This window comes from Odocoileus virginianus, chromosome 16, assembly GCF_023699985.2.
Source record: "Odocoileus virginianus isolate 20LAN1187 ecotype Illinois chromosome 16, Ovbor_1.2, whole genome shotgun sequence".
Taxonomy (NCBI): domain Eukaryota; kingdom Metazoa; phylum Chordata; class Mammalia; order Artiodactyla; family Cervidae; genus Odocoileus; species Odocoileus virginianus.
Window position 1 is genome coordinate 15,488,820 of NC_069689.1, and position 25,217 is coordinate 15,514,036.

Genomic DNA, 25,217 nt, shown 5'->3' on the forward strand with positions numbered 1-25,217 from the left:
AGAAAACCCAATTCTAACCCCTACCTCTGTCCCACTCCATTTACTTATTCTTTCTGTGAGATCTCGTAGGTCTCTACACTGGGGCAGGCCCTGTGCAGGTGGCCCCTAAAGGCTCTTGGTTTGAGCAGAGAAGGAAATTAAACAGTTTTAGAGGGACTTCCCTGGTAGTAGAGTAGATGGGAGTCTGCTTGCCGATGCAGGGTACATGGGTTCGATCCCCGCTCTGGGAGGATCCCACATGCCTCAGGGCAGCTGGGCCCGTGAGCCACAACTACTGAGTCTGTGCTCTGGAGCCTGGGAACTGCACCTACCAAGACCACGTGCTGCAGCTACTGAAGCCTGTGAGCCTAGGGCCCAGGCTCCGCAACAGGAGAGGCCACTGTGATGAGAGGCCTGCGCACCGCACCTGGAGAGGGGTCCCTCCTCACTGCAACTAGAGAGAAGCCACCCAGAACTGCTAAGATCCAGCACAACCAAAACCAAATAAATAATACGAGAAAGCAGGTTTAGATCTCAGAGAGTGGGTACGGAGGGGGAGGCTGTCCACTTCACGACTCCCAGAAGAGAACTGGGGGAACCAGACTGTCCTGGGCACGCTCTGACCCTCGGTTTCTTCATCTGAGAAGGTGCCCTGACTACTGTGAGAGCTGTCCTAAAAATCACACATGTGCGTGAAAACTGTCAATATCACATTATATAGATGTGCACAGGGTAAGATGAATGCGCGTATGTTAATGTAGCGTTTCCCAGTTTTATGACTTTGCTCTGTGTAACCTTTGGGAAAGGACCAGTCAGCCTAGAGGCCTAACTGGTCCACATGCACTGCAAAAAATGGGGGCATGAAGTATCAGGTTGGCCAAAATTTGGTGTTTTTTTCCATAAGATGTTCCCGAATGAACATTTTGGCCAAGCCAATATATTCCTTTTCCTTAAACGCCCTGGAGTAGGAAATGGCAACCCACTCCAGTATTCTTGCCTGGAAAATTCCATGGACAGAGTAGCCTGGTGGGCTACAGTCCTTGGGGTTGCAAAGAGTCAGACATGCCTGAGCACACACGCACAGTCATTCCTTAAAAACCAGGAGTACTCATATGATGTTTTTAATGAAGACAGAGTTGATGCTGTGTTTATCGTTAACATAGATCATTTGGTCCCCATAACTGGGGATGCTTCTCTGTGCTGCAAAACTCTGGGTACAGGTGAACTGAATGCTAAAGATAACTTTCACCTTTTCTGCAAGACTCAGGGTCACCCTTGAGAGACCAGCAGACCGAGAAAACCACCTGTGATTGTAACTGTGGTGAGCTCTGAAAAGAAACAGCTCAGGATGTAGTGTTCCACTAAACAGAGAGGGTATGAGGGTTCACACTGAGAGAGGTCAGGGAGGCAGGGGGAAAACTGGGAGAAAGAGGAGAAACCAATTGTAGAGTCGGAGGAGCTCAGCATGGGCAGAAAGAACAGCATAAGCAAAGGTCCTGAGACTACAACAGCCTGATGTGCGTGAGGAACTGAAGAAGCAAAGTTGAACCGCTGGAGAGGAGGTGAACAGTGGCAGAGCCAGCCAAGACAGAGCCTGGCACAACAGCTGATAGAGTTCGGAGTTTCCCAGAACCATGGCATTGCAGGTTGCAGGGGGTCCAAGGGATCAGGACCTGCGAGAGTGAAAGGAAGGAAAAAGGATTGGACAAAGGGAGCAGTGAGCTACGGGCAGTCTTAAGAGCAGCCTCCGCAGACCGGTGAAAATTCCTGGATGGGATGACCCTTCAGAGCTCTCTGAGTTGGGGCAAGAGGGCTGGGCTTCCCTCCTTCTCTCAGCCATTGGGTGAAGGATTCCCTAGAAGAAGGCATGATCTTGGGTGAAGAGGGGCTCTAACTGAGCAGCATCTCAGCAGCTAGAGTAGCAGCTCCTTCATTCCTTAAGGAGTGTCTGGATGGCACATCCCCCAGAAACAAGAAGCCACTGAAGGGTTTTAAGCATTTGGGAAGGTCACCCTAGCTCCTGTCTGGCTGGAAGGGTTTAAGGCTGGAAGAGGAACCAGAGGTGAGGATGGATTTGAGATGTTGTTTGGAGGTAGAACCAGGAGAACCTGGTGGTGGATGGGGAAGAGGGAAACATCAAAGATTTTTCTAGGGGTAACTGAGTTATACCATTTATGGAGACGGGGAAGATGAAGGGAAGAATATGGTTCTTAAAAAGAGTCAAAAGGCTGGTTTTGGACTTAAGTTGAAAGTGAAAGTGCTAGTGGCTCAGTTGTGTCTGACTCTTTGCGACCCCATGGGCTCCAGCACGCCAGGCTTCTCTGTCCTTCACTATCTCATTGAGTTTGCTCATACTCACGCCCATTGAGTTGGTGATGCCATCCAACCATCTCATCCTCCGTCACCCCCTTCTCCTTCTGCCCTCAATCTTTCCCAGCATCAGGGTCTTTTTCAATGAGTACGTAAATAATAGCATCAAAATAGCTTAAACATTGGAAGGGGAGCCCTGCAGCTATAGAAGAAAATGGGGGTAAGGACTGAGCAGAAAAGGGAGAATTTGGGCGACTAATGGGGAGGGGGTCGGGCATCAAAGGAGAGCTTCTCTTTTTCCGTGATGGAACTGAAGGGGGAGGGGTCTGACTACCCTGAAGGCCATTCAGTAGTCAAGATGTCAGGGGTCTCATTGCTTTATCTTCTTCTAAGGAGAAGGAAATGGCAACCCACTCCAGTATTCTTGCCTGGAGAATTCCCAGGGATGGGGGAGCCTGGTGGGCTGCCGTCTATGGGGTCACAGAGTTGGACACGACTGAAGTGACTCAGCAGCTTAGCAGCAAGGGGACTAATACTTTGTGAAAGAATCTGATTCCAAAGCAAGACCCCAGGCCTTGAGTTCTGGTGGGGAAGTCTGGGTGGGCACATCTGGTCAACGAGTCACCTCGAAGGGGTTTAAATCCCAGCTCCATCCCTGTTGAGCTGGGTGAACTTGCATCATTTCCCATACCACCTTCTGGGGCCACAGTCTCTATATGTTTTCTGGATTTTTTAAAACCATTTTTAAAAATTAAAGTGTAGCTAATTTACAGTATTGTGTTAGTTGTAAGTGTACAGCAAAGTGATTCAGTTTTATCATATATATCATATATATATAAGATTCAGGTATATATAATTATTTTTTAGATTCTTTTCCATTATAGGTTATTATAAGATATTGAATACAATTCCCTGTGCTATACAGTAGGTCCTTGTTGTTTACCTATTTTATATACAGCAGAGGGATGTGTAATCCAAAGCTCCTAGGTTATCTACCCCCTCGCCTGCCTCGGAACCTCAGCCTCTTAATCTGTGAAGTGGGCCTCTTCTCCAAGTTTGGGGATCACAGGAGATGATGGTGACACAGTGGCCCTTGACCAGGAGCTGGTGGGAGCTGCTCTGGATTTATCACTTGCCCGTCGCACGGGCCAGCGGTAGCGCGAGAACAGGAAGGCTATGTAAGGTCCACGGTCTCGGCCAGGACTGGGGCAGGAACCGGCAGGGCTGCCCGGCTGCCCACTGCGTGGGCAGTGCTGTGACTCAGCATGCAGGGAGGCGTCCAGAGGAGCCTCAGAGCTCGTCTTGGGCCATCCTTCAGGCTTGTTGATAAACAACCTCCCACCAAGGTGGGCTGGCCACAGAGCTGCCAGGAAGCCGGGAGCCGGGCCCTGCGGCCGCTTCTTAACCTGGGCTGAGCCGCCTGGAATTGCCTGCCTTTTGAGGAAGGAGGAGAGAAACGGGGCAGTCCCGATGCGGGGTCAGCAGAGACGAGGTGTTGAGGCCTATGGCACACACGCTATGGGGTCTGAGCCAGCAGTCAACATGCTACAGTACCTTAAGGGAGCCCTCAGTATCTTCCCTGTAAAGACATCTCAGATTCTGTAAGATGCTGCATCCCATTCGTTCTTAGGAAACTTCTAACCAGCTAGCACCACTGGCCGGCAGGAAACCTGGAGAGTATCTGCTTCTCGCCTCCGTTGCTGGGGGAAGGGCTGCGGTGGCCTGGGCCCGGCATCTCTATGGTGAGCACTTGCTCAGAGCTGTGAAGACACCTGCACTGGTCTCCTACAGCGGCTGGAGTGAAGTACCACATGCGCGGAGGCTTAAAGGAGCAGGAATTTGTTCTCTCTTGATGCAGGAGGCCAGAAGTCTACAGTCAAGGTGTCGGCAGGCTTGGTTCCTCCTGGAGGGCTGGAGGGGGAGTTTGTTCTCTTCCTCTGCCCGGCTTCTGGTGGTGATCCTGGCGTTCCATCACTCCGATCTCTGCTTCCATCCCCTCTCATCTCTGCATCTCTGTGGGCCCTGTTATCTCCTCATCAGGACTCCAGCCTTTGGATTTGGGGCCCATCCTCGCCCAGTATGATGGTGAAGGTATAAAGTATTAGTTGCTCAGTCATGTCCAACTCTCTTCAACCCCGTGGACTCTAGCCCACCAGGCTCCTCTGTCCTTGAAATTCTCCAGGCAAGAACACTGGAGTGGGGTGCCATTTCCTTCTCCAGGGGGTCTTTCTGACCCAGCGATTGAATCTGGGTCTCCTGCATTGCAGGCAGATTCTTTACCATCTGAGCCACCAGGGAAGGGTCTTCCACAAAGACCTTATCCACTAGTAAGGTAATATTCTAAATTTCCAAGCGGATGTGAACTTGGGGAAGGAAGGAGACACTATTCAACTCACTAGAGCACCTTTACCTCACTTAATTGTCACAATACCCGAATCCTCACTTTATAGGCAAAACCCTCCAGAAGCTCAGAGAAGTTAATCAATTTTGTCTAAACCCTCAGAGCCAAGAAGTCACAGGGCTGGTGCATGGATAAGGGCCCTGACTCCAAGTCCAGAGGGATCTCTGCCATGCTGATGCTGCCCTTTACAGTTTCCAAAGCCCCCTTTCCGGAGTCAGTAGCCCTGCTTGACCTAGGTATACTTATTGTACTATCTGCCCACTTCACAGCTGAGAACACTGAGGCCAAGGGCCAGTGTGGGGGAAATGAGTTGCGTGGTTTGTCAAGATCACCTGGTAAATAGGTGGCATGGCCAGGACTCGAGGCCTGGCCTGCACAGTTCTTCCCCTGCAATCCAACATTCTATCTCCATGTAGGCCTGGTAAAAGAAACCAGGCACAAAAAGCACATGGTGTGTGATTCCAGCTCCATGAAATGTCCAAAACTGACCAATCTAGAGAGAGAGAAAATCAGTGACTTTCAGAGGCAGTAGGGAGGCAGTGACTGCTAATGGGTGTGGGGGGACGAGGCAATCTGGAATTAGAGGGCAGAGATGGTTACACAATCCTGTGAATTCACTAAAAGCCACTGGAATGAGCAAGGCATGGAAATCTTATCTCAGTAAATATCTCATTGTACGGTGTCAACCACCTGCCTCTGGAGAGGCGAGTCTGCAGGGAGCAAGAACTCACAAGCCCCAGAAGACACAAAGTCTGTTTGTTGTGGCAGAAACAGCCCAAGCTGAGGCTCGGATGCACTTCATGCACGAAGGCACCTCGGGAGCCTCCTCTGTGACAGAATTTGCATCCACCTGCCAAGTCACAAACGCATCGAGAGCAGGCAGGCTTCTGAGCACCTTCCTGAAGAACCACCTGGCCTGAGCAGGTTATTTCCTGTTTCCACATCCTGAACCAGCAATGAGACAGGCATCTGCCTACCTGAGTGGTCATGAGGGTCAAGTTTAAAGAGAGCTCAGCGATGGATAAACCACAAGGTCCTATTGTATAGCACAGGGAACTATATTCGATATCCTGTAGTTAACCACAGCAGCTAAGAAAAAACTAAATAAGAGCTCAGCAGAGGGTGAGACATTTGCATGGGGTCCCTTGAACCTCACCCCAAATCCCACAAGCAAACCATTAAACTTTCAGCCATGGCTATTGCTAAATTGTGACCTGCTTGCTCAACTCGGACCCCTACATCCTCCCTGGGTTTGGCGAGAGGTCAGGGCTGTGTGAGGCTCTGCAGCAGGCCCGGGGATGGAGGAACTAGGAAGTGGTGGAATGTGTTACTGGAGTCCACAGATGGAGTCTGCACCGCCGAATCATAAGCGGCTTCATCGCTGCTGGGAGCCAGCATCACCAGCACTAGTTTCCATCAAGGCACCTGGCAGATGATAGTCTGAAACTCTGGACACTGGGCCCTCATCCTCTCTGGCCAGGGAAGACTCAGGAGCTGGATCAATTGCTTGCTTCTGAGTCCACCAGAGGCCCACCTGGATTTCTCCCCAGTGCATCAGCTTTCTGGGGGCCAAGAAGGGTCAGGAGATGAGAGCCGCTCTTGTTACCTGGCTGGGAACAGAGGGAGGTGGGAGGGAGGCTTTCTGACCCCGTTTCTACCCGCTCAGAGCCCTGCTCAGACCCCCGGATCCCAGACTTTCTTGAGTCAGACCCCATCCATGAACAAAGTCCCTCGATGAGTGAGCTCCCTTGCACACTTGCGCTAAGCTTTCTCCAAGCTCAAGGCCCCATTGGAGTCCAGGCAGGGAGGAAAGTGTAGGCACTGAAGGGGGAATGGAATACCTGCCAGACACTGTGTCCAGCATGGCTTGAGAGTAGGGAGTGAGCCAGGGACTGGGGGGAGGGATAGAGGCAAGCCCGGGGCCAGCTAATGAAGTGTCTTGTGAGCGATGCTTTAGAAGTGGAACTTTATCCCAAGAGTGGTGGGACACTCTCTCAACATGAATCAGCCTTAGGTATACATATGCCCCCTCCCTCTTGAACCTCCCTCCCATCTCCCTTCCCATTCTACTCCTCTAGGTGGATACAGAGCCCCTATTTGAGTTCCCTGAGTCATACAGCAAATTCCCATTGGCCATCTATTTTATGTACCGTAATGTAAGTTTCCTTGTTACTCTCTCCACACATCTCACCCTCCCCTCCCCTCTCCCCATGTCCACAAGACTATTCTCTATGTCTGTTTCTCCATTGCTGCCCTGCAAATAAATTCTTTGGTGCCATCTTTCTAGATTCCATACATATGCATTAGTATACAACATTTATCTTTCTCTTTCTGACTTGCTTCACTCTGTATAATAGGCCCTAGGTTTAAGAACTGACTCGAATGCATTCCTTTTTATGGCTGAGTAGTATTCCACTGTGTATATGTACCACAACTTCTTTATCCATTCATCTATTGATGGATGTCTAAGTCATTTCCATGTTCTAGCTATTGTAAATAGTGCTGCAGTGAACACTGGGGGACATGTGTCTTTTTCATTTTAGGTTTCCTCAGGGTATATGCCTAGGAGTGAGATTGCTGGGTCATCTGGTGGTTTTATTCCTAGTTTTTTAAGGGATCTCCATTCCGTCTTCCATAGTGACTGTATCAATTTACTTTCTCACCAACAGTGCAAGAAGTTTCCCTTTTCTCCACACCCTCTCCAGCATTTATTGTTTGTAGACTTTTTGATGATGGCCATTCTGACTGGTGTGAGGTGATATGTCATGGTAGTTTTGATTTGCGTTTCTCTAATAATGAGCGATGTTGAGCATCTTTTCATGTGTTTGTTAGCCATCTGTATGTCTTCTTTGGAGATATGTCTGTTTAGGTCTTTTTCCCACTTTTTGACTGGGTTGTTTGTTTTTTTGGTCTTGAGTTGTATGAGCTGCTTATATATTTTGGAAATTAATTCTTCGTCAATTGTTTCACTTGCTATTATTTTCTCCCATTCTGAAGGTTGTCTTTTCACATTGCTTACAGTTTCCTTTGCTGTGCAAAAGCTTTTAAGCTTAATCAGGTCCCACTTGTTTACTCTTGTTTTTATTTCCATTACTCTAGGAGGTGGGTCATAGAGGATGCTACTTTGATTTATGTCATGGAGTTCTAAACACTCTCCTTTACATGTATAGTCTCCCTATCATTGTCTTTGCCTTCTTAAAAGATGTCATTGGCTGCAGAGTGGAAAATAAGAATTGGGGATGGTGGTGGTTAATGTCAGAGTTGGGGAGACCAATAAGAGATGATGGTTAGACACAGAAAGAAGCAGATGGATGCAGGAAACACTTGGGGGGGAATCTAAAAAGGTACCAATTCACTAGGTGGAAGGAATAACAGAGATGGTTGTTCCTCTTTACCATGAGCACCAGGTTGGTAGCAGAGATGGATGGATGAAGAGATGGAGCAGTGACATTTCTGTAGACACAGAATGCAAGCTTTGTTTAATGAATGATTAAATACATGAATAATGAAGGGATCTCAAAATGGAGTGGGTGATGAGTTCCCGATCACTGTGAGAATGCAAGAAGTGGTTAGACAACTGTTTGATCTAGACCTTGTCAAATGGAAATCAAATGGAAGACACCTAATAGATACATATCACATGCATAAATGAATTGCTGTCATCCTTATGATTTTTGACAGCCCATGGACTATAGCCTGCCAGACTCCTCTGTCCATGGAATTCTCCAGACAAGAATACTGGAGTGGAGGGCCATTCCCTTCTTCAGGGGATCTTCCTGATGCAGAGATCAAACCCGTGTCTTCTGCATTGCAGGCGGATTCTTTACCACCTGAGCCTCCTGGAGAATTTCATGGAGCCTTGCGGGCTATAGTCCACGAGGTCGCAAAGAGTCAGACATGACTGAGCAACCAATACTTTCACTTTTTCACTTTTACTTATGATTCTAGGACCTCATGGGGCCTCATGGGCACCTGATGGGAGCTTATTGAGTCACCAGTGTGGGATGGGAGAAAGTATCTGAACTGTTGAAATTTCTTAAATTTCTACTTGAGTATGTTTAAGAGGGTACATTTTAATACATGTTAATACGTGTACATATTGGGTAAAATAAACTGTGGAAAATTCTTCAAGAGATGGGAATACCAGACCACCTGACCTGCCTCTTGAGAAACCTGTATGCAGGTCAGGAAGCAACAGTTAGAACTGGACATGGAACAACTGACTGGTTCCAAATAGGAAAAGGAGTACGTCAAGGCTGCATATTGTCACCCTGCTTATTTAACTTATATGCAGAGTACACCATGAGAAACGCTGGGCTGGAGGAAGCACAAGCTGGAATCAAGATTGCCGGGAGAAATATCAATAACCTCAGATATGCAGATGACACCACCCTTATGGCAGAAAGTGAAGAGGAACTAAAAAGCCTCTTGATGAAAGTGAAAGAGGAGAGTGAAAAAGTTGGCTTAAAGCTCAGCATTCAGAAAACTAAGATCATGGCATCTGGTCCCATCACTTCATGGCAAATAGATGGGGAAACAGTGGAAACAGTGTCTGACTTTATTTTTGGGGCTCCAAAATCACTGCAAATGATGATTGCAGCCATGAAATTAAAAGATGCTTACTCCTTGGAAGGAATGTTATGAACAACCTAGATAGCATATTAAAAAGCAGAAACATTACTTTGCCAACAAAGGTCCTTCTAGTAAAGGCTATGGTTTTTCCAGTGGTCATGTATGGGTGTGAGAGTTGGACTGTGAAGAAAGCTGAGCGCCAAAAAATTGATGCTTTTGCACTGTGGTGTTGGAGAAGACTCTTGAGAGTCCCTTGGACTGCAAGGAGATCCAACCAGTCCTTCCCAAAGGAGATCAGTCCTGGGTGTTCATTTGGAAGGACTGATGCTGAAGCTGAAACTCCTCATGCGAAGAGTTGACTTATTGGAAAAGACCCTGTTGCTGGGAGGGATTGGGGGCAGGAGGAGAAGGGGATGACAGAGGATAAGATGGCTGGATGGCATCACTGACTCAATGGACATGAGTTTGAGTAAACTCCGGGAGTTGGTGATAGATAGGGAGGCCTGGCATGCTGCGATTCATGGGGTCACAAAGAGTCGGACATGACTGAGTGACTGAACTTAACTGATTAGGTAAAAATAATCAAAATTTTTTTACTTATATGGATATGCAATTACAATGGTTTGGACACCACTAATTTATAGCACAGAGCCTTTAAGTAGGTTGAGTGGAAATAAATGGAACCCTTGCCCCCAAGACTTCTAACTGCCTATGGCAGTGTCTGTGACAAGATTCAGGGTTTGGGGAGTTGTAACAAATGAAAGAACTACACAAAAATGCCTCATCCCTTTATTATGCTGGACAGAAAAGGCACATTGACACCATCCATCCATTCCTCCTCGTTTGTGAAGCGATCCCTCTTTATAATGTCATAGCTCTTTGGATCTTTCACAGAACAGATGTTCTTTATCACAGTATCAACACAACCCACAGGGCAGCTCCCCTCCCATAGACAAATCGCTCCTCTGCCCATGGGTGGACCTTAAATGGTCATTAGGAGCCCAGGGCTCTGCTGACAGGAGACCCTCAGACCATACACATCTGCTGAGGAATGATTGCCTCACTCCCCAAAGCCCAGCCAAGCCTCCTTTTGTGAAACTCCACTCACATTACAAACATGGTTTGTGAGTGAAAGTTGCTCAATCATGTCTGACTCTTTGCGACCCCATGGACTATACAGTCCATGGAATTCTCCAGGCCAGAATATTGGAGTGGGTAGCCTTTACCTTCTCCAAGGGATCTTCCCAACTCAGGGATCGAACCCATGTCTCCGGCATTGCAGGCGGATTCTTTACCAGCTGAGCTACAAGGGAAGCCCAAGAATACTGGAGTGGGCAGCCTATCCCTTCTCCAGGGGATCTTCCCCACCCAGGAATCTAACTGGAGTCTCCTGCATTGCAGGCAGATTCTTTACCAACACATCCCCGCAAAATGGTTTCACTTCATTCTAATATGAAATGGCTTATACTTCTTATTTCACCTGTTTTCTTTCTCTAGCTATGAATGTGTATGTTTATTTGGGCAGAGGGGCTTGCATGGCAGAAACAAAGACTGGGATGGGGAGTAAATCTTTTTGTGACCCTTTTTCTTTTAAAGTCCAGAGCTGGATTGGTCAGGATTTGTGGGCTCTTTGCCATCCCAATCCTGCTGGCCCTGGGGAGGATAAAACCTCCCCAGGGAGAGCCCGCTAAGGAATCACCATCACTCACTGATCCAGTGAGTGCTTCCAGGGCGCTGCCTGCATTACGGGAAGCTCCTGAACGCCACTGCTGCTGACCACCCATCACTGCTTTGACTCTAAGAGCCTGATGTTGGCGTCTGGATGGCCTCTTCTCCCAGAGGGCCGGCGTCGGGAGGCAGATTATAAAACGTGTAGAAAAAGAAGAAAGGAATTCCCCCTGGAGGACCTGGGGCTTAGGGCCGGGCACCTGTCCTTTAAGAGACAAGGACGGTACCCGCCCTCCGCCCCGCCCATCGCTGCCCGCCACGCCCTTCGCCACCTGGCCCCGCCCACAGGAGGCAAGGCCGCGGCCCCTCTGCAGTTGATTCTTCGGGTAAATGATCCGCTGGAGGTGGGATGGGGAGGGTGTTCTCCCGCCTCCATGGAAGGGGTGACCTTTCCTGAAAATGCTTGTGTGCGTGTGTGTGTGTGTGTGTGTGTGTGTGCGCGCGCGCGTGCACGCGTGCAAATTGACGGGAAGGACAGGTGGTGGAAGGGAGCTTAACATACGGAGCACCTGGTATGTGTCAGACACTAATGCGTGTTTTCCACAACCACTGGCTTCAATACCGATTCTCTTCTACAGACCTTTTGCTGAACTTGTCTTTCTCCTTAGAATAAATTTATTCCCATTCTGCGGTCATAATAATGCCTCACATTTACATAGCACCTTTCATTTGTCAAAGTACTTCTGTGCCTGTTACCTCCTTTAATCCCCACAACAGCCTCGTGTTGCTGGGAGGAAACCGAGGCGGGGACGCGGCCATGTGCAGCCAGTTATCCTCTGAGCTGGGGCGCCCCGCTTCTCCGCCCTGCCCAGTCCACAGTGCCTGGCTTGACCGCGTCTAGAACGGCCTTGCGGTGGCTGCTGAATCATCGCGAGTCTGCAAGTTCCTTCAGGACAGACTGTTCCTTTTTCTTGCCCACAGGGTTCCATGCTGCGCGGACAGCAAGTGCTGGGTAAGTACTTATTGGGTTGTCTTTGGCACAGACCACTTGTCTTTATGCAAGGGGAGCGAGAGTCCTGGTCTCTGGGTTCTCACCATGGATCGCTCAGAGTTTAACCTTCATTGACCTGAGGAATCATCCTCCAAAGTCCTAGTTGAGCGGATTCAAGAAACCCAAGACTACACGTCAGCCAGTGTGCGCGGCCCTCTCGGCGGCTGCCCCAAAGCAGGGCGGCGTTTCTGGAGATCTGAGCGGTCATGCTCCGGCAGAGTGACACACCACGTGGGAGGGGAGTCCGGCCACTCCTGTCCCTGTCCCCAGGCTCCTCCGCTCCTCAGGAAGCAGCAGACCCAGGGGTGGCAGCCAGTAAGAAGGATAATACTGTCATATTTCTGGGGCCCTTGGCTGTGCACCAGATCACTCCAACCTCGCAGCCCTGTTCGCCGCAGCTTGGGCGGGGCAGGAATTTACTGGAGACACCGACTCACTCACCGCCCAAGGTCACAATTGGGCTGCCTTCCTTCCTCCTGGGGGCGCATCCCCAGAGCCGCCGTCCACCCGTCCTCACACGCATCAGTAGCCCCGGGTGCCATCTGCTCGCTGGCTGCTCCCCACCCGCTACGACAGTTTGTGAATGTGGCGTTCCACGGAGATGGAGGTCCGCAGCGTGCCCATGGAGTTCTCCGTCTGGCTGGGCTCCGGGGACCCGCAGCCGCCTGGCCGGCACAGCCGCGTGTACACCTCCCGCGACTTCTTGCGGAAGCGCTTGCCCACGATCACGTACACCAGTGGGTTGAGGCAGCTGTTGCTGTAAGCCACGAAGGACGAGATCTGCGTGAAGACGTCGATCACGTACTCGTTCCAGCAGCCGGAGAGGACCTGGAGGCGCAGCAGCGTGTCGAGGAAGGTGCTGATCTGGAAGGGCAGCCAGCAGACCACGAACAGCAGCAGGACGGCCAGGACCAGCAGCGTGGCCTTCCTCTCCGTCTGGATCTCCTTGAACTTCTGCATCTCGTTGTTACGCAGCACCTGCATGATCTGCACGGTGCAGAAGGTGATGACGCTCAAGGGCAGCAGGAAGCCCACCGAGTTCAGGAGGATGTTGGTGAAGACCTCCCAGGTGCGGGACGGGTACATGATGACGCAGGCCGTGACGTTGTGGCCCTCGGCGTCGTACTCCTGCATGGTGCGGAAGGCCAGCATGGGCGAGCTCAGAAGCAGCGCGCAGCCCCAGATCACCAGGCTGTAGAGCTTGGCCCAGCGCACCCCGCGCATCCGGCCCATGGACATGGTCTTCACCAGGGCCAGGTAGCGGTCGATGCTCACCAGCATGAGGAAGCAGATGCTGCTGTAGAAGTTCATGTAGAGCATGGTGTTCACCACGCGGCAGAGGGCTTCCCCGAAGAGCCAGTCGAAGTTGTTGGCGATGGTGATGGCCCAGAAGGGCAGCCCGAAGGCCAGGATCAGGTCTGCCACGGCCAGGTTGCCCAGGTAGATCTCCGCCACCGTGCAGCTGCTCTTGTGCAGGCAGAAGACGCTGAGGACAAAGGTGTTCTCCAGAGTGGCCAGTAGGAAGAGGATCCAGAGGAAGGGGGGCTGGATGGTGTTGAGCCAGTTCCACCAGTCGGACTGGAAGCAGCTGCTGCTCTCGGGCAGGGTCCCGTTGAGAGCAGGTTCAAGGACCTGGGAGGTGAGGTTGAACATTTTGGCGCTGCAAGAAAGTGGAAAAGAGGCAGTTACACCCCGGGGTGACAGGAGGAAGGAGCAGCAACTGGTGTAGAGGGAGGGGGGTGCGTCCAGTTAGGGGTGGAACTCAGGCCTTTGCTGTGCTGTGTTCACAGACAGTCCTGGTGCATCTGAGTCCCCGGGGGTCTTAGAAAGCTGCCTGTGCTCCTTGCGCTCAAACTGAGAGCTTGTGTTCTTGGCCTCCAGGCTCCGCTGGGAGGTTTCCTTGGTCAGCATCCATCGCCCGTAGGAACAAGCGTGAGTCTTAGATGCTGGTCCTCCTGGAAGCTTCCATGGTGGGAGAATACACAGCACATTCCTTCCTTATCACAGGGACTCCTCCTAAGGATGCTGGTCTCTTTCAGCCTCTTGTGGCCTGGCTGTGAGTGAGCCATTAATTAGAAGAGAGAAGTGGTATCATGCCAGACAGTGAGATTCCAGCCTGGCTCCGAGACCACGGCCCATCTGCCCACGCCCTGCCTCTTCCCGGCAGAGGGTAGCTGTTGAGCTTCACTACCTTCCATCAGCATAGCATTGATGATGAACTGAGGTTGCTTGACGGAAAGGGAGGGTGGGGGCTTTGGCATCAGAGAGTCCTCTGGGTTCAGTCCTGACTCATTTATTAGCTGTGTGACCTCGAGTAAGTTAACTAACCTCTCTGGAGCGTAATGGTCTACTTTGTAAACTAGGAATAACAAAATCTTCTTGGCATTGTGGTGAAGATCTGAGATAAAGAACAGAAAGTCCCATGCACTGCACTCGGTTCAATAAACAAGAATAATTACCTTTTTGTGTGCGTGTGAACTTATTAAAATAAACAGTGTCAAACTTGAGCACCACTCTGGTTCTTTGTCTTTTTTTATTTAAGATTTTTTTTGGTGTGGACTGTTTTTAAAGTCTTTATTGAATTTGTTACAACACTGCTTCGGGTTTAGGTTTTGGTTTTCGGCCCCAAGGCAAGTGGGATGTTAGCTCCCCAACCAGCAATTGAACCAGCACCCTCTGCTTTAGGAGACAAAATCTTAACAGCTGGACCACCAGGGAAGTCCCAGTTCTTATTCTCACATTGCTGATTTTATCATTAACCCGCTGGCTTCTCTTTCATTCTGGGGTGAGACTCAGACCAGAAGGCAGTTCACTTTCTGCAAGTATTTCTCTAAGGCTAGTTCCTTTCTGCCTTCAGCAAAGAGGCATGGGGCTTGGACAGACATGGGCTCCAATCCTAGTTTTGTGGTCTTGGGTAAATTACGTCTGAGCTTCCGCTTTGTTATTCTTTGGAGTAGAATATTACTCTCTCGTTGATTTGCCTTGCGTGGCTATTGCAAGGTTCAAATCAAAGAGTAGGTGTGAAGACATATCGAAAAGCTGAAAGCACAGTGCAGAGGGCAGGACTAACTGAACGTGTTCCAAGTGCTCTTTTGGGTGGATGCGGGAATAGCGGAGGTGGAGGGACTCTTCCTGGGCAGTTTGATTGTTGGGTAGGCTTGTGGGAGAGGGGCTGAGCAATAGAGTATGAGAAAGAATCTGCTGATCACCCTCTGGGATTTCCCAGGAAAAGCCCCTATACATCCCGGAGCAGCTGACTGGCTTGGAGGGGCCAGAATGGGGACCTGTGATGAACTCACTCATCCATGGGATTTATCCTTACATGTTTCTTGAGCATCTCCTCCGTGCTGAGCTCCACTTTGGCTGTGGGGACCGAGAAAGGGACACCACACATCCCTGCCCTGTCCAAGCTCCTGATGCCTCAGACCCAGCGTGGAAAGAGTGCCTCGGGGTGGGAGGAGGGGAGGAGGTCGGAGATGACTCTGGAGCTGGGGCTCAGAGGATGCAGGGCATGCCAACGGGGGCCGAGAGGGAGGAAGGGCAGATCAGGCAGAAGGAGTAGCCTGAGCAGAGCGCAGGAGTGGGGAAGCCACTGGCAGGTTCCGGCAGGGGGACGAGATGTGGGGAAGTGGCAAGGGATGAGGCTGAAGAAGAGAAAAAAAGGACAGTCATCACTGGCTGCTAAGAAAGTGAGGCTTTGCCCCTGAGTGCTTCAAGGAGCAAGTGATGGAACTAGAAATACTCTTCTCGTGGAGGGTGGTTTTACTATGCCCACAAATTCTTTGATAAACCTCCTTGCAAAGGGTGGAGTCTAATTCCTCTTCCAGTGAATGTGGCCAGACTGAGCGACTCGCTGCCCGCCCACGGTGGTGGTGCCCGTGTGTGACTTCTAAGACTAAGGTGTGAGCGGCTTTGCAGCTTCCTCCTGGGCCTCTTGGGTTTCTTGCTCGGGAGCAGGCCGGCCGCCGCGTTGTAAGGATGCTCAAGCAGCCACACGGACAGGCTGCATGCAGAGGCCCCGACTTGCCACCCTGGACGTGGATCCTCTGGCCCCAGTGAAACCTCTGGCTGATTCTGGTCCCCTAGCCTATGCATCTTCCAACTGAGGCCCCAGACATCACGGAACAGAGACAAGCCCTGAATTCCTGACCCGTGGACACTGGCAGTCTTCTCTGCAGAGCCTCTGAAGGTAAGTCCTACCCTGCATGGTCCCCTCAGTTCAGCCTTTGGTGTCATTTCTGCAGGGGCAGAAGCCCTGTTTCCTCAGAGCCCCAGACTTGGAGTTCTGTCTCTTGTGGTCTGGCTCTCTAGAGACTCGAGTGTCCCACCTGATGCTACTTGTTAATTTTCCAGCAAAGTAGTCCCTAGCCAACAGGATGGCTCCTGGCCCATACCTGACTCCGAGAAGCCACAGGATTGTTAGAAGGTGGTCTGGGGAGGGCTTCATTGGGAGTGATCGGGCCCATGTTCCATGGCCTGTACTGACATGACCATTGGTCATCTCCCTAGCAGGTCCCTCCTGCCACAGGACTGAGAGCTCCAGCTGGGCCCCACTGCCCACTCCCCCCAACACTGCCCCCTCAGGACTGACCCTCCCTTTCCTCTGTTTCCACTGAGGATTCATTCTCCCCCCCCCTTCTCTCTTTAGAGTGTCCAGACCTTCCTCAGAAGTCGGCCATGTGTTGGAGACATCCTGTCTCCATGGAGACCGGACTCAGTCTCTGTCTGATTTCTTCCTTTTCACGTCCTCCCTCGACCCTGCGCTTGTTCACATGTGACCACCTGTCCGGTGCTCCCCTCCTCCTGCAGCACCCAGCCCAGAAGCAGAACAGTCCTCTCCCTTCTGCTCCTGACAGGCCCTTGCGGATTTGAACACCAGCCCTTGAGGACTTTTGACTTAGGATTTAACGCTGCCTATTGTTTCAAGTGGGCTTCCATTATCGTCCCAGAGAGGAGGGGCATGCTCTCCTAGGCGTTCCCCAGAGTGCCTGCACCCCTGTCCCAGAAATAGGAAATCAAGGAGCCCCTCTGACTCACCCGAAGGACGCAGTGGTGGGCACCGTGTCCTCATGAATAGATGGGAACATTGGTCTCTTCCAGGCCGAGAACATTGGGACTCAGAGGGGGAGGTGAGTGAGGGCCTCCCTGGAGGAGAAATGATGGAGATGGTTAGATGGTGGGGCTGGAGACCATAAAACGCATGCATGCTCCTCTAGGGAGAGAAACAGGGTTCTTCACTTAAATATCTATTAAGTACCCATCACACACCGGGTGCCAGGACACAGTGTGAGGACTGGCGCGGTGTCTGTCCTCCAGGGGCTCATGGTCTCACGGAGAAGCCAGACGTGACGCTCGGCGCTGGAGACTCGGTGGGGCGGGGTGGAGCTGAGTTCCCCTCCCCCGTGGGGCTCCCTGCCAAGGCGAGGGCCGTCAGCCTGCCTGCCGAGGTCACCATTTCCATCAAGACAGTGACAGCTGCCCAGGTAACCCAGGGCCTCCCGGCTCTGTCACCCTGGGGGAGTGATGCCCACCCTCCCCCCCATGCCCCCTGGTATGGGTCTGCCTGGTTAGGTGTCCCAGATCTGGCAGAGTCAGCCCATCGGGATCCTAATTGTTTGTTAATGTCCATCAACATTGCTCTCCTGTTCAAACCAAAGTGGGGGGCTTTTCTGTCTCCCTTGTCCAGAGGGCAGGCGGTTTGGGGACCAGGGGGATGGTGGGAGACCGGGGCAGCTCTAGTTTCTCTGCATCTGCCTCGGATGCTCCGTGTGTGGGAGCGTCGTCGTTCCTGCTTCTCTCTGGCCCTGCCCCAGGATGCGGGGACCACGCCAGGAGGGGCTGCAGTCTGGCTTCTATGGGGATTGGCTCCAGGGCAGCAGCAGGAGGCTGGGGGAGGAGGAGAGGGAGGAGGGCATCTGGCTCCTAGCTTCCTCCCTTGCGGGCCTCCAGGGACTGACTGGGCCCAGCCCCGGTTCACAGCTCCCATTGGGGCCTTTTCAACTCCAGTGATTCTGACATCTGCCGTCTCCTCTTGGGGTTCAGGCCGCGGGTTGGGAGGAAAGGGTCGTCCGCAGAGGTCACCCCCACATGCTGTCTACACTCTGTAAGTAGACCCTCTTTAAATACCTCTGCATATTAGGCAGCTTGAACGTGGCCTCTCAATCTTCTACTGGACCCGAACTATGTCTGGGGATTACAAACTCAGGTGTCAGGGACGCATTTGAGGGCTTGGAGGTGGGGAGCTGGCTGTGGTGGGCACCCGGGTACCTGGGGTGGTGGCAGTGGTCAGTGTGTGGTCCTCTGGGTGCTATTTGAGGGAGTCCCTTAGATCGCCTGGACCTCAGTTTTCTCATTGACACAGCCGGGGGTGGGGGGATGGACCCATGCTCCCCCAGACTCTGATCCTTGCGTCTGTGTGGGGGTGACGGGACGGTGACTCTACAGTTGGGATTTCCCCTTGTTTTTCAAACCGATGTTTTAGAAAAAACATCCAACATCCTGATTCACTTGTTCTCTATCTCTCTCAGAATGTGATCCAAGAAGACTTAACTTTAAAAGTATTTCCTTCTGTTGAATCACATAAACACTGGCTCTTGGTGCTGCTGAGAGTCATTTCCACTTTTTTTTGGCTGCGCCACCCGCAGCCTGTGGGGTCTTAGTTCCCTGATTGGTGATTGAACCTGCAAGCCCCTGCCTTGGAAGCATGGAGTCTTAACCACTGGACCACCAGAGAAATTCTTCATTTTTGTTTTGGTGCCAGAGGGAGTCTATTTTGGTTCCCCAAGAATCGCCATCTGAAGGGCTGTGAGGCGATGGCCGCCCCAGGACACACAGCATCACTTTCACCAGGGCCAGGGTTTGCCTTTATGGAACCCTGACCAGGTGACCAGCTCGTGCCCACTGTTTCATGGGTATGTGCTGGAGCTGGGAGATAGTTCCCAAAACGAGGGCTGTGGATCGGAAGGTAAATAATCCCCCAGCCACTCCTCTCCATGTGCTTAGTAACCACACCAACTCCAGCTGAACCCTGGAGAAAAGTGTCATGTTGGGGCTGTGTGTCTTCAGCACCTCTCTGGTGTTTGTAACTCCCCTTTCAACAAAACCAGCAGGCCCAGCGCCTGGGCTGGACACCCAAATCTAACCAGACTTGCTTGCTTATGATCTATTGTATTTATTTCAGCAGGGTATTTTTCGTGACAAATGATACTCATTTTCCATTTAAGTTGGTGATATACAGTTAACAGTTCAGAAGTGAGTCGTTATTAAAGAAACAGTTGTGGGAATTCCCTGATGGTCAGCTGGTGAAGACTCCCCACTCCCAACGTAGGGGGCATGGGTGTGATTTCTGATTGGGAAACTAAGATCCCACATGCTGCATAGTGTGGCCAGAAAAGAAAAGGAAAAATGAAATCCAAAAAAGAAAAAAAAAGAAGTAGTTATACAGGTGATGAAGATGTCAGAGCTTGTGTGTAGAACAACAGAATGAAGGAAACACGGCCTGAGGGGTCCAGTCGGAAACCCAGGTCACAAACAAGAGGCCCGGCCCTGTGGTCAGGCTTACCAGCTCCGGAGGCAGACCTGGAATTTGGTCCCCCTCCATTGGGTTGCTCTTTAACCTCATGGTGCCTCGCTTTCTCAACTATCAGATGCTAGGTGTGAGGAATCCATGTCAAGCTCACAAAGCACGTGGTGAATGCGTCCAGAACCGGCACCACCCAGGGGGGTACTCGGAGGGACCCCCATCTGCTGCAGGAGCCCCCGCGAGGCACAGCCCCAGCGATGCTTTACAGACACAGTTCCACTGCTGCGTGGACAGATGAGCTGGTCGCTGGCACATCACCAGCCCGCCTAATCCAGGGGAGCCCTCGAGACCACACAGTTCTCTCCTTGGTCCGAGGGGTGGGGTTGTCAACTTTTGCCTTTTGCATCCGGTCTCGCTGTGATAGCCTTGTGTGTGCGCGCACATGCGCAACTGGCCTATGGTAGTAAATACACCTGTCTCGCTGATCTCCCCGTCTTTCGCCGCGCCTGCTACTGTGTTTAGCACATCTCAGTCTCTTGGAAAACCTTTGCCCCATAAATAAGTAAAATCTCTCAGACCACTCAGGTTGGAGTCAAGGCCAGAGCTAGAAAGAAGCAAGGTCTCCCAAATCCAGCTCAGAACCCTTTCCCGGACACCTCGCTGGAATAAATGGTTTTTTCTAAAATCTGTTTCACGTGACCACTGAGGAAGGATGCTGTTTATAGACAGTTACCAAGGTGAACTGCAGATCACCGTCAGTACCGTGGCAGGAGAGCCGCACGGTCGGTAACAGCCTTGATACCAAGGAGAAGCAGCCTGGGCAGTTTCCAAGGGGCTTTTTCTCTTTTTCCCTGAGAAAAGGCCAGAGCTGTCTGTGGGGGGATGGACAGGGTTCTGGGAATTCGACGTCTGTTCTGGGAACACCAAGAGAGCTGAATCAGATCCATTCGGTCCAACGTGCATTGTGGGCCCTTCTGGCATTTGGACATTTTATGGGCCTGGAATATTTTGGAAACACATATGGAGGTGGGGTAGGGTGGCGGGAAGTGGGGGAGCCTGGAAAAGCAGAGCATCGCCCCCCCACACCCGAATGACCCTGCTTCCTGCAGCGATGACAGGACACGCCTCCCGGACTCTCATCCTCAGAGCCTGGGGCTCCTGCTGGTCTTCGTCTGTTTCCAGTTTCTTAGAATTAGCTTATTCTGCTTCTTTGCCCCACATTGAGCCTTGTAGTTTTAATGAATGAATGAGCAATTCTAGCTGATAGCCTAACACCAATCTTTCCTCTTAAAAAATAAACCTCTCCATTAAAAAAAAAGATAATATGACCACAGTAAAGAGCATTTAAAAATGCTAAAATCTCTCAGAGTTCTATCCCCACATCTCTGTTTCTGAAAAGAAACATCTCTTTTCATATGCCTTCAATCAGACTTCCATCTCCTGTGGTTTTACATAGACCATCAGACCAAGACAAATTTTCCATGCTGTTCTATAGCATCATAAGGATGCCTTTAAGAGAATGCATTGCGTTGGTTATTGTTATTTATTAAACTATTCCTCAATTTCAGTCCCTTTGTATGAAATGTATTTCCATGGGACTCCAGCCGCAATGACCCACATCCGCTTCCCAAGGCTCTTTCTTAAGTTCCCAACCCCTCCGCCTTTGCCAGGGCTGCTCCCAGATGCCCGAATCCCCTTTCCTACTTTCTACCTTTTGAAGTTGAGACCTAGTCAGTTACCAACCCTCCCATGAAGCCTCACAAAATGCCCTGCGGTGGTTGGTTTTATGTGTCGACGCGTCTAGGCTACAGCCCCCTGTTATTCAATCTAATATGGATCTAGATGTTGCTGTAAAGGCATTTTGAAGGTGTTATTGAAATCCCTCATCAGATGTTAAAGGAAATCATCCTGAGTATCTAGGTGGGCCTGGCTTGATCAGTTGACAGGCCCTAAGAGCAGAAGCAGGGTTTCCCAGAAGAAGAAGTTCCACCTGGGGACAGGCCATGCCTGAGAATTCTGGCCACCTCTCCTGATTGCCTTACTGATGAATTCTGGGCTTGCCTAGTCAGCGCTACAATCACGTAAGCCAATTCCTTGCAATAAATTTGTTAGTCCCTGTCTCCCATTGCCAGGCTCCCCTGGTGGCTCAGATAAAGAATCTGCCTGTCAATGCAGGAGGCCTAGGTTTGATCCCTGGGTCAGGAAGATCCCCGGGAGAAGGGAATGGCTACCCACTCCAATATTCTTGCCTGGAGAATCCCCATAGACAGAGGAGCTACTAGTCCATGGGGTCTCAAAGAGTCAGACACGACCGAGCACGTGCCTTAAGCCCCGTACACTGCAGTCTCTTTTTCGCTGGCTTTGTCTCAGTTGAACACCTTCAAGCAGCGGAGTTCTCTTCCCTCCTCTCCCCCTCCTCCTTCTCCACGATGTTGTTTAGTGCAGGTCTATCAGAAATGCCTGTGTTGTGTCTTCCTTTCTCTGATTCCTACCAGGGGCTCAATAAATGATTGCTCACTGACCGATAGAGGGCAGGGTGATCCTTACTTTTCTCTTCCTCCCCAGCAGACGCATCTCCAGAGTAGAAGCAAAGGGAAGTGGAAGAACTTACTGTGTGCTCTGCCGGCTACATCCTCAAGACCGTGTGCTTGATGTATCATTATTCCCATATACCAGGCAGGAAGGCAGAGACAGCTAAGTAACCTGAGACGGTTCAGGATCACACAGCTAGCCAGAGGCAGGGCCAGGATTCAAACCCAGGTCTGCCTGAGTCCAAACGCCAAGGCACTGTTCTTGCCTCGGAAGGCCTCATCCCCCTCCTTGAAGTTCCTGATGCAAAGCACCCCCTGTGAATAGTTGAGGATCATGTGGGCTTTCAGGTCTGGCTGCCCCTGGCCTGAAGGGGGCATTGTGACGCCATTCTTCGAGGGAAGAAGGTCTGGGCAGGTGGCTGTAGGTGGACAATGCAAACCAGGGTTCTGCTGGCCGCATGAGCGTGGCTAGGAGATCAGCACAGGCTGGAAACTGGTAGCCCGTGGGCCTTGGTCCCTAGGACCTTTTGGTGATGATGCCAAGCAGGGCCCTGCGGGGCCCCCAGGACCTGCTCAGCATCAGTGATGTGGGTTTCGGGGCGCAGAAAACCTCAGTGTCTCAATCTCATCAGTCACTTGTGGTTTGGACCTTGAGAGGAGCTGCGGAGCACAAACCGCAGAGTGTGTGTGTGCAGAAGAGCATGGGCTGGGTGCCAGGGGATATCCCCATGGGGCTGGAAAGACAGGGGACCTGGACTTTCACTACTGAGATCCAACAACCTCAGAAGCCCAGCCCTAACACTTACTAGCTGTGTATAACTTTGGACAAGCAGCTGAAGCCCCTGAGGGCCTCAGTGTCTCCGCCTGTCAAATGGGGGGCTAACAGCACCCACTCTGTGGAGCTGCCGTGAGGAGAGGCAGGGTCATGAATGTAAAGTGCTTAGGACAATGCTTGACATACTTTAAAGGAGCTATATGTGTCAGGGTTTCCTTCCTCTCTGCTCTATGTTAGGTTTCTGCAAACAAGTTTTTTGGAGAAAAGAGTTCTACTTAAAAAGAAAATGTTCAAAAAAAAAAGAAAGAAAGAAAATGTTCAACTTACCCCCAGCTCCTCATGACAGAGGGGGAAACTGAGGCCCAGAGAGGTGAGGAGATGCCCTAAAGTCACACAGCAAGTAAACACCAGTGTGCAGGCAGAGCCACGGCCTGGCCTCTCGCCTGCTGGAGTGGCCTGTCAGGGGTCTGTCCAGGCCAGAGGTGACCAGGCATTGGGATGCACCCACAGGTCTAGGGCCAGTGAAAGCAGAACCCTAGGGGTTGTCTTACTGGAAAGCTGGGTTTCTGTACCTGACATATTCTTCTTTCTTCCTTCTGCTCCAGAATAATTCCAGAAGCCCAGGTTAGCCTGACAGGATTCTGGAATATTAGGGTGGGAAGGGCTCCTGGACACTCTTTCATCAGACACCTTCATGTTACAGAAGTGGACATGGAGGCCCAGAGACAGCGGACGTTCTCTCAGGACATACAGCCAGTTAGCGCCAGAGCTCAGCATTGAACCCGGGCCGTGGAATTATGGTACCTAAGCCTCCTGTTCGTTTTGCTTTTTCTAAATCATCCCACAACTGCCTTCATCTTGTGCAGAAAACAGGGCTGTGTGCTAAGGCCTGATTGTGAACATGTTCAGAAAACCCAAACCTCATACTCCCAGCCCCTGAAAGGTGTGCTGAGGACACGCACGAAACTGTAAGAGCAGCTGCCTTTGCATGATTAGAAAGAGGTTCTTCTGGAAGAAGATATTTGCAAAACGATTCAGCCCACAAAGGCTGAATTTCCAAAATGTACAAACAGCTCACACAACTCAACAACCAAAAAACCCCAACAACCCAATCAAAAAATGAACAGAAGACCTTAAATATACATCTCTCCCAAGAAGACATACAGATGGCCGATAAGCACATGCAAAGTTGCTCACCGTCGCTAATCATTAGAGGAATGCAAATCAAAGCTACACTGAGGTATCACCTCACACCAGTAGGAATGACTATTATAAAAATGTCGATGTGGAGGAAAGAGAACCTTTCTACACTGCTGGTGGGAATGTAAGTTGGTGTAGCCGCTATGGATGACAGTATGGAGCTTCCTGAAAACACTAAGAATAGAGCTACCACATGATCCTGCAAGGGCTTCCCAGGTGGTGCTAGTGATAAGGAAGCCGTCTGCCAATGCAGGAGCTATAACAGATGTGGGTTCGATCCCTGGGTCGGGAAGATTCCCTGGAGGAGGGCGTGGCCACCCGTTCCAGTATTCTTGCCTGAAGCATCTCATGGACAGAGGAGCCTGGAGGGCTGCGGTTCATAGGGTCTCAAAGAGTTGGACATGACTGGAGTGACTTAGCAAGCACACACACACACACACACACACACACACACACACCACATATATATCATTTTGCTATACCTCAGAAGCTAATACAATATTATAAATCAACTATACTTCAATAAAAAGATTTTTTAAACAGAAAGGTGTCTGCTTTTCACTTTCCTGTATGTTCTGGGGTTTTTCATCACGAGCGTGTAAATAATTTATAATGGGAGGAAATAGAAATCTTTGCAAAAGAGCAAAAGCCAAAACTATGTAAAGTCCAGAGGGAGGCTTTTCCAGAAAAGCCTTTGTTCAGGAACCGCTCAGATTTGGTGACCTGAAGATCCTCATTTCCCAGTAGATGCCCCAGCTCCCTGGAGGTCCTGGTGGCCCCAGGGGTGGCCCTGGCCTTGCTGGGGCAGGAGGAGGGGACAGGGGCTTCAGTCACACGCAAGCTTGTGTGCTGTGACCAGTCTTCCCATCTAGCCCGGTTTATAAAACACGTGGGAGGAAAATATTGTGGAGACTCTGGCCAACCGCAGAGAAAAAACAACACTTCGTGGCACGAAGAGGTTTGGGTCCTGCCCAAGAATGAGTGGTGAATGCCAAACTTGAGGCAGGTGGCTTTTTATTCCTTCCTGCACAGGGTCCCTGCAAGTTGCCCTTGACTCTGAGGGGACCCACACCCATTTACCTCCCGGGAGTGGCCTTTCTGCCCATTTATTCATTCATTCAACAGACTTTCATTCCTCATGTTTGCCATGCTCTGTGTGTGTTACCGCAGGAAAGTCACAGGTGTGCTGGGCAGGGCGAAAAGAACGT

At 50.9% G+C, this 25,217-nt stretch overlaps 1 protein-coding gene and 1 long non-coding RNA gene across 3 annotated transcripts in view; one reads left to right on the forward strand and one right to left on the reverse strand.

Moving 5' to 3' along the window:
* Nucleotides 1–10,037: 10,037 nt before the first annotated feature.
* The window catches only part of BDKRB2 (bradykinin receptor B2), a 30,604-nt gene continuing 15,424 nt past the window's right edge, over nucleotides 10,038–25,217 (reverse strand). Inside the window, exons 2-3 of one of the 2 annotated variants that reach the window (XM_020899133.2) lie at nucleotides 17,019–17,126; nucleotides 10,038–13,641 (exon numbers count right to left, since the gene is read on the reverse strand). In XM_020899133.2, the coding sequence (XP_020754792.1) occupies nucleotides 12,549–13,641; nucleotides 17,019–17,092 (1,167 nt within the window). In that variant the 5' untranslated portion in view covers nucleotides 17,093–17,126 and the 3' untranslated portion in view covers nucleotides 10,038–12,548. The remainder of the gene's footprint in view (nucleotides 13,642–17,018; nucleotides 17,127–25,217) is intronic. The other variant, XM_070477876.1, reaches the window with a different exon arrangement.
* On the forward strand, nucleotides 17,888–24,555 carry LOC139038693 (uncharacterized). The gene is made up of 2 exons (XR_011491758.1): nucleotides 17,888–18,084; nucleotides 23,415–24,555. It is a non-coding gene; the product is annotated as an uncharacterized lncRNA (long non-coding RNA).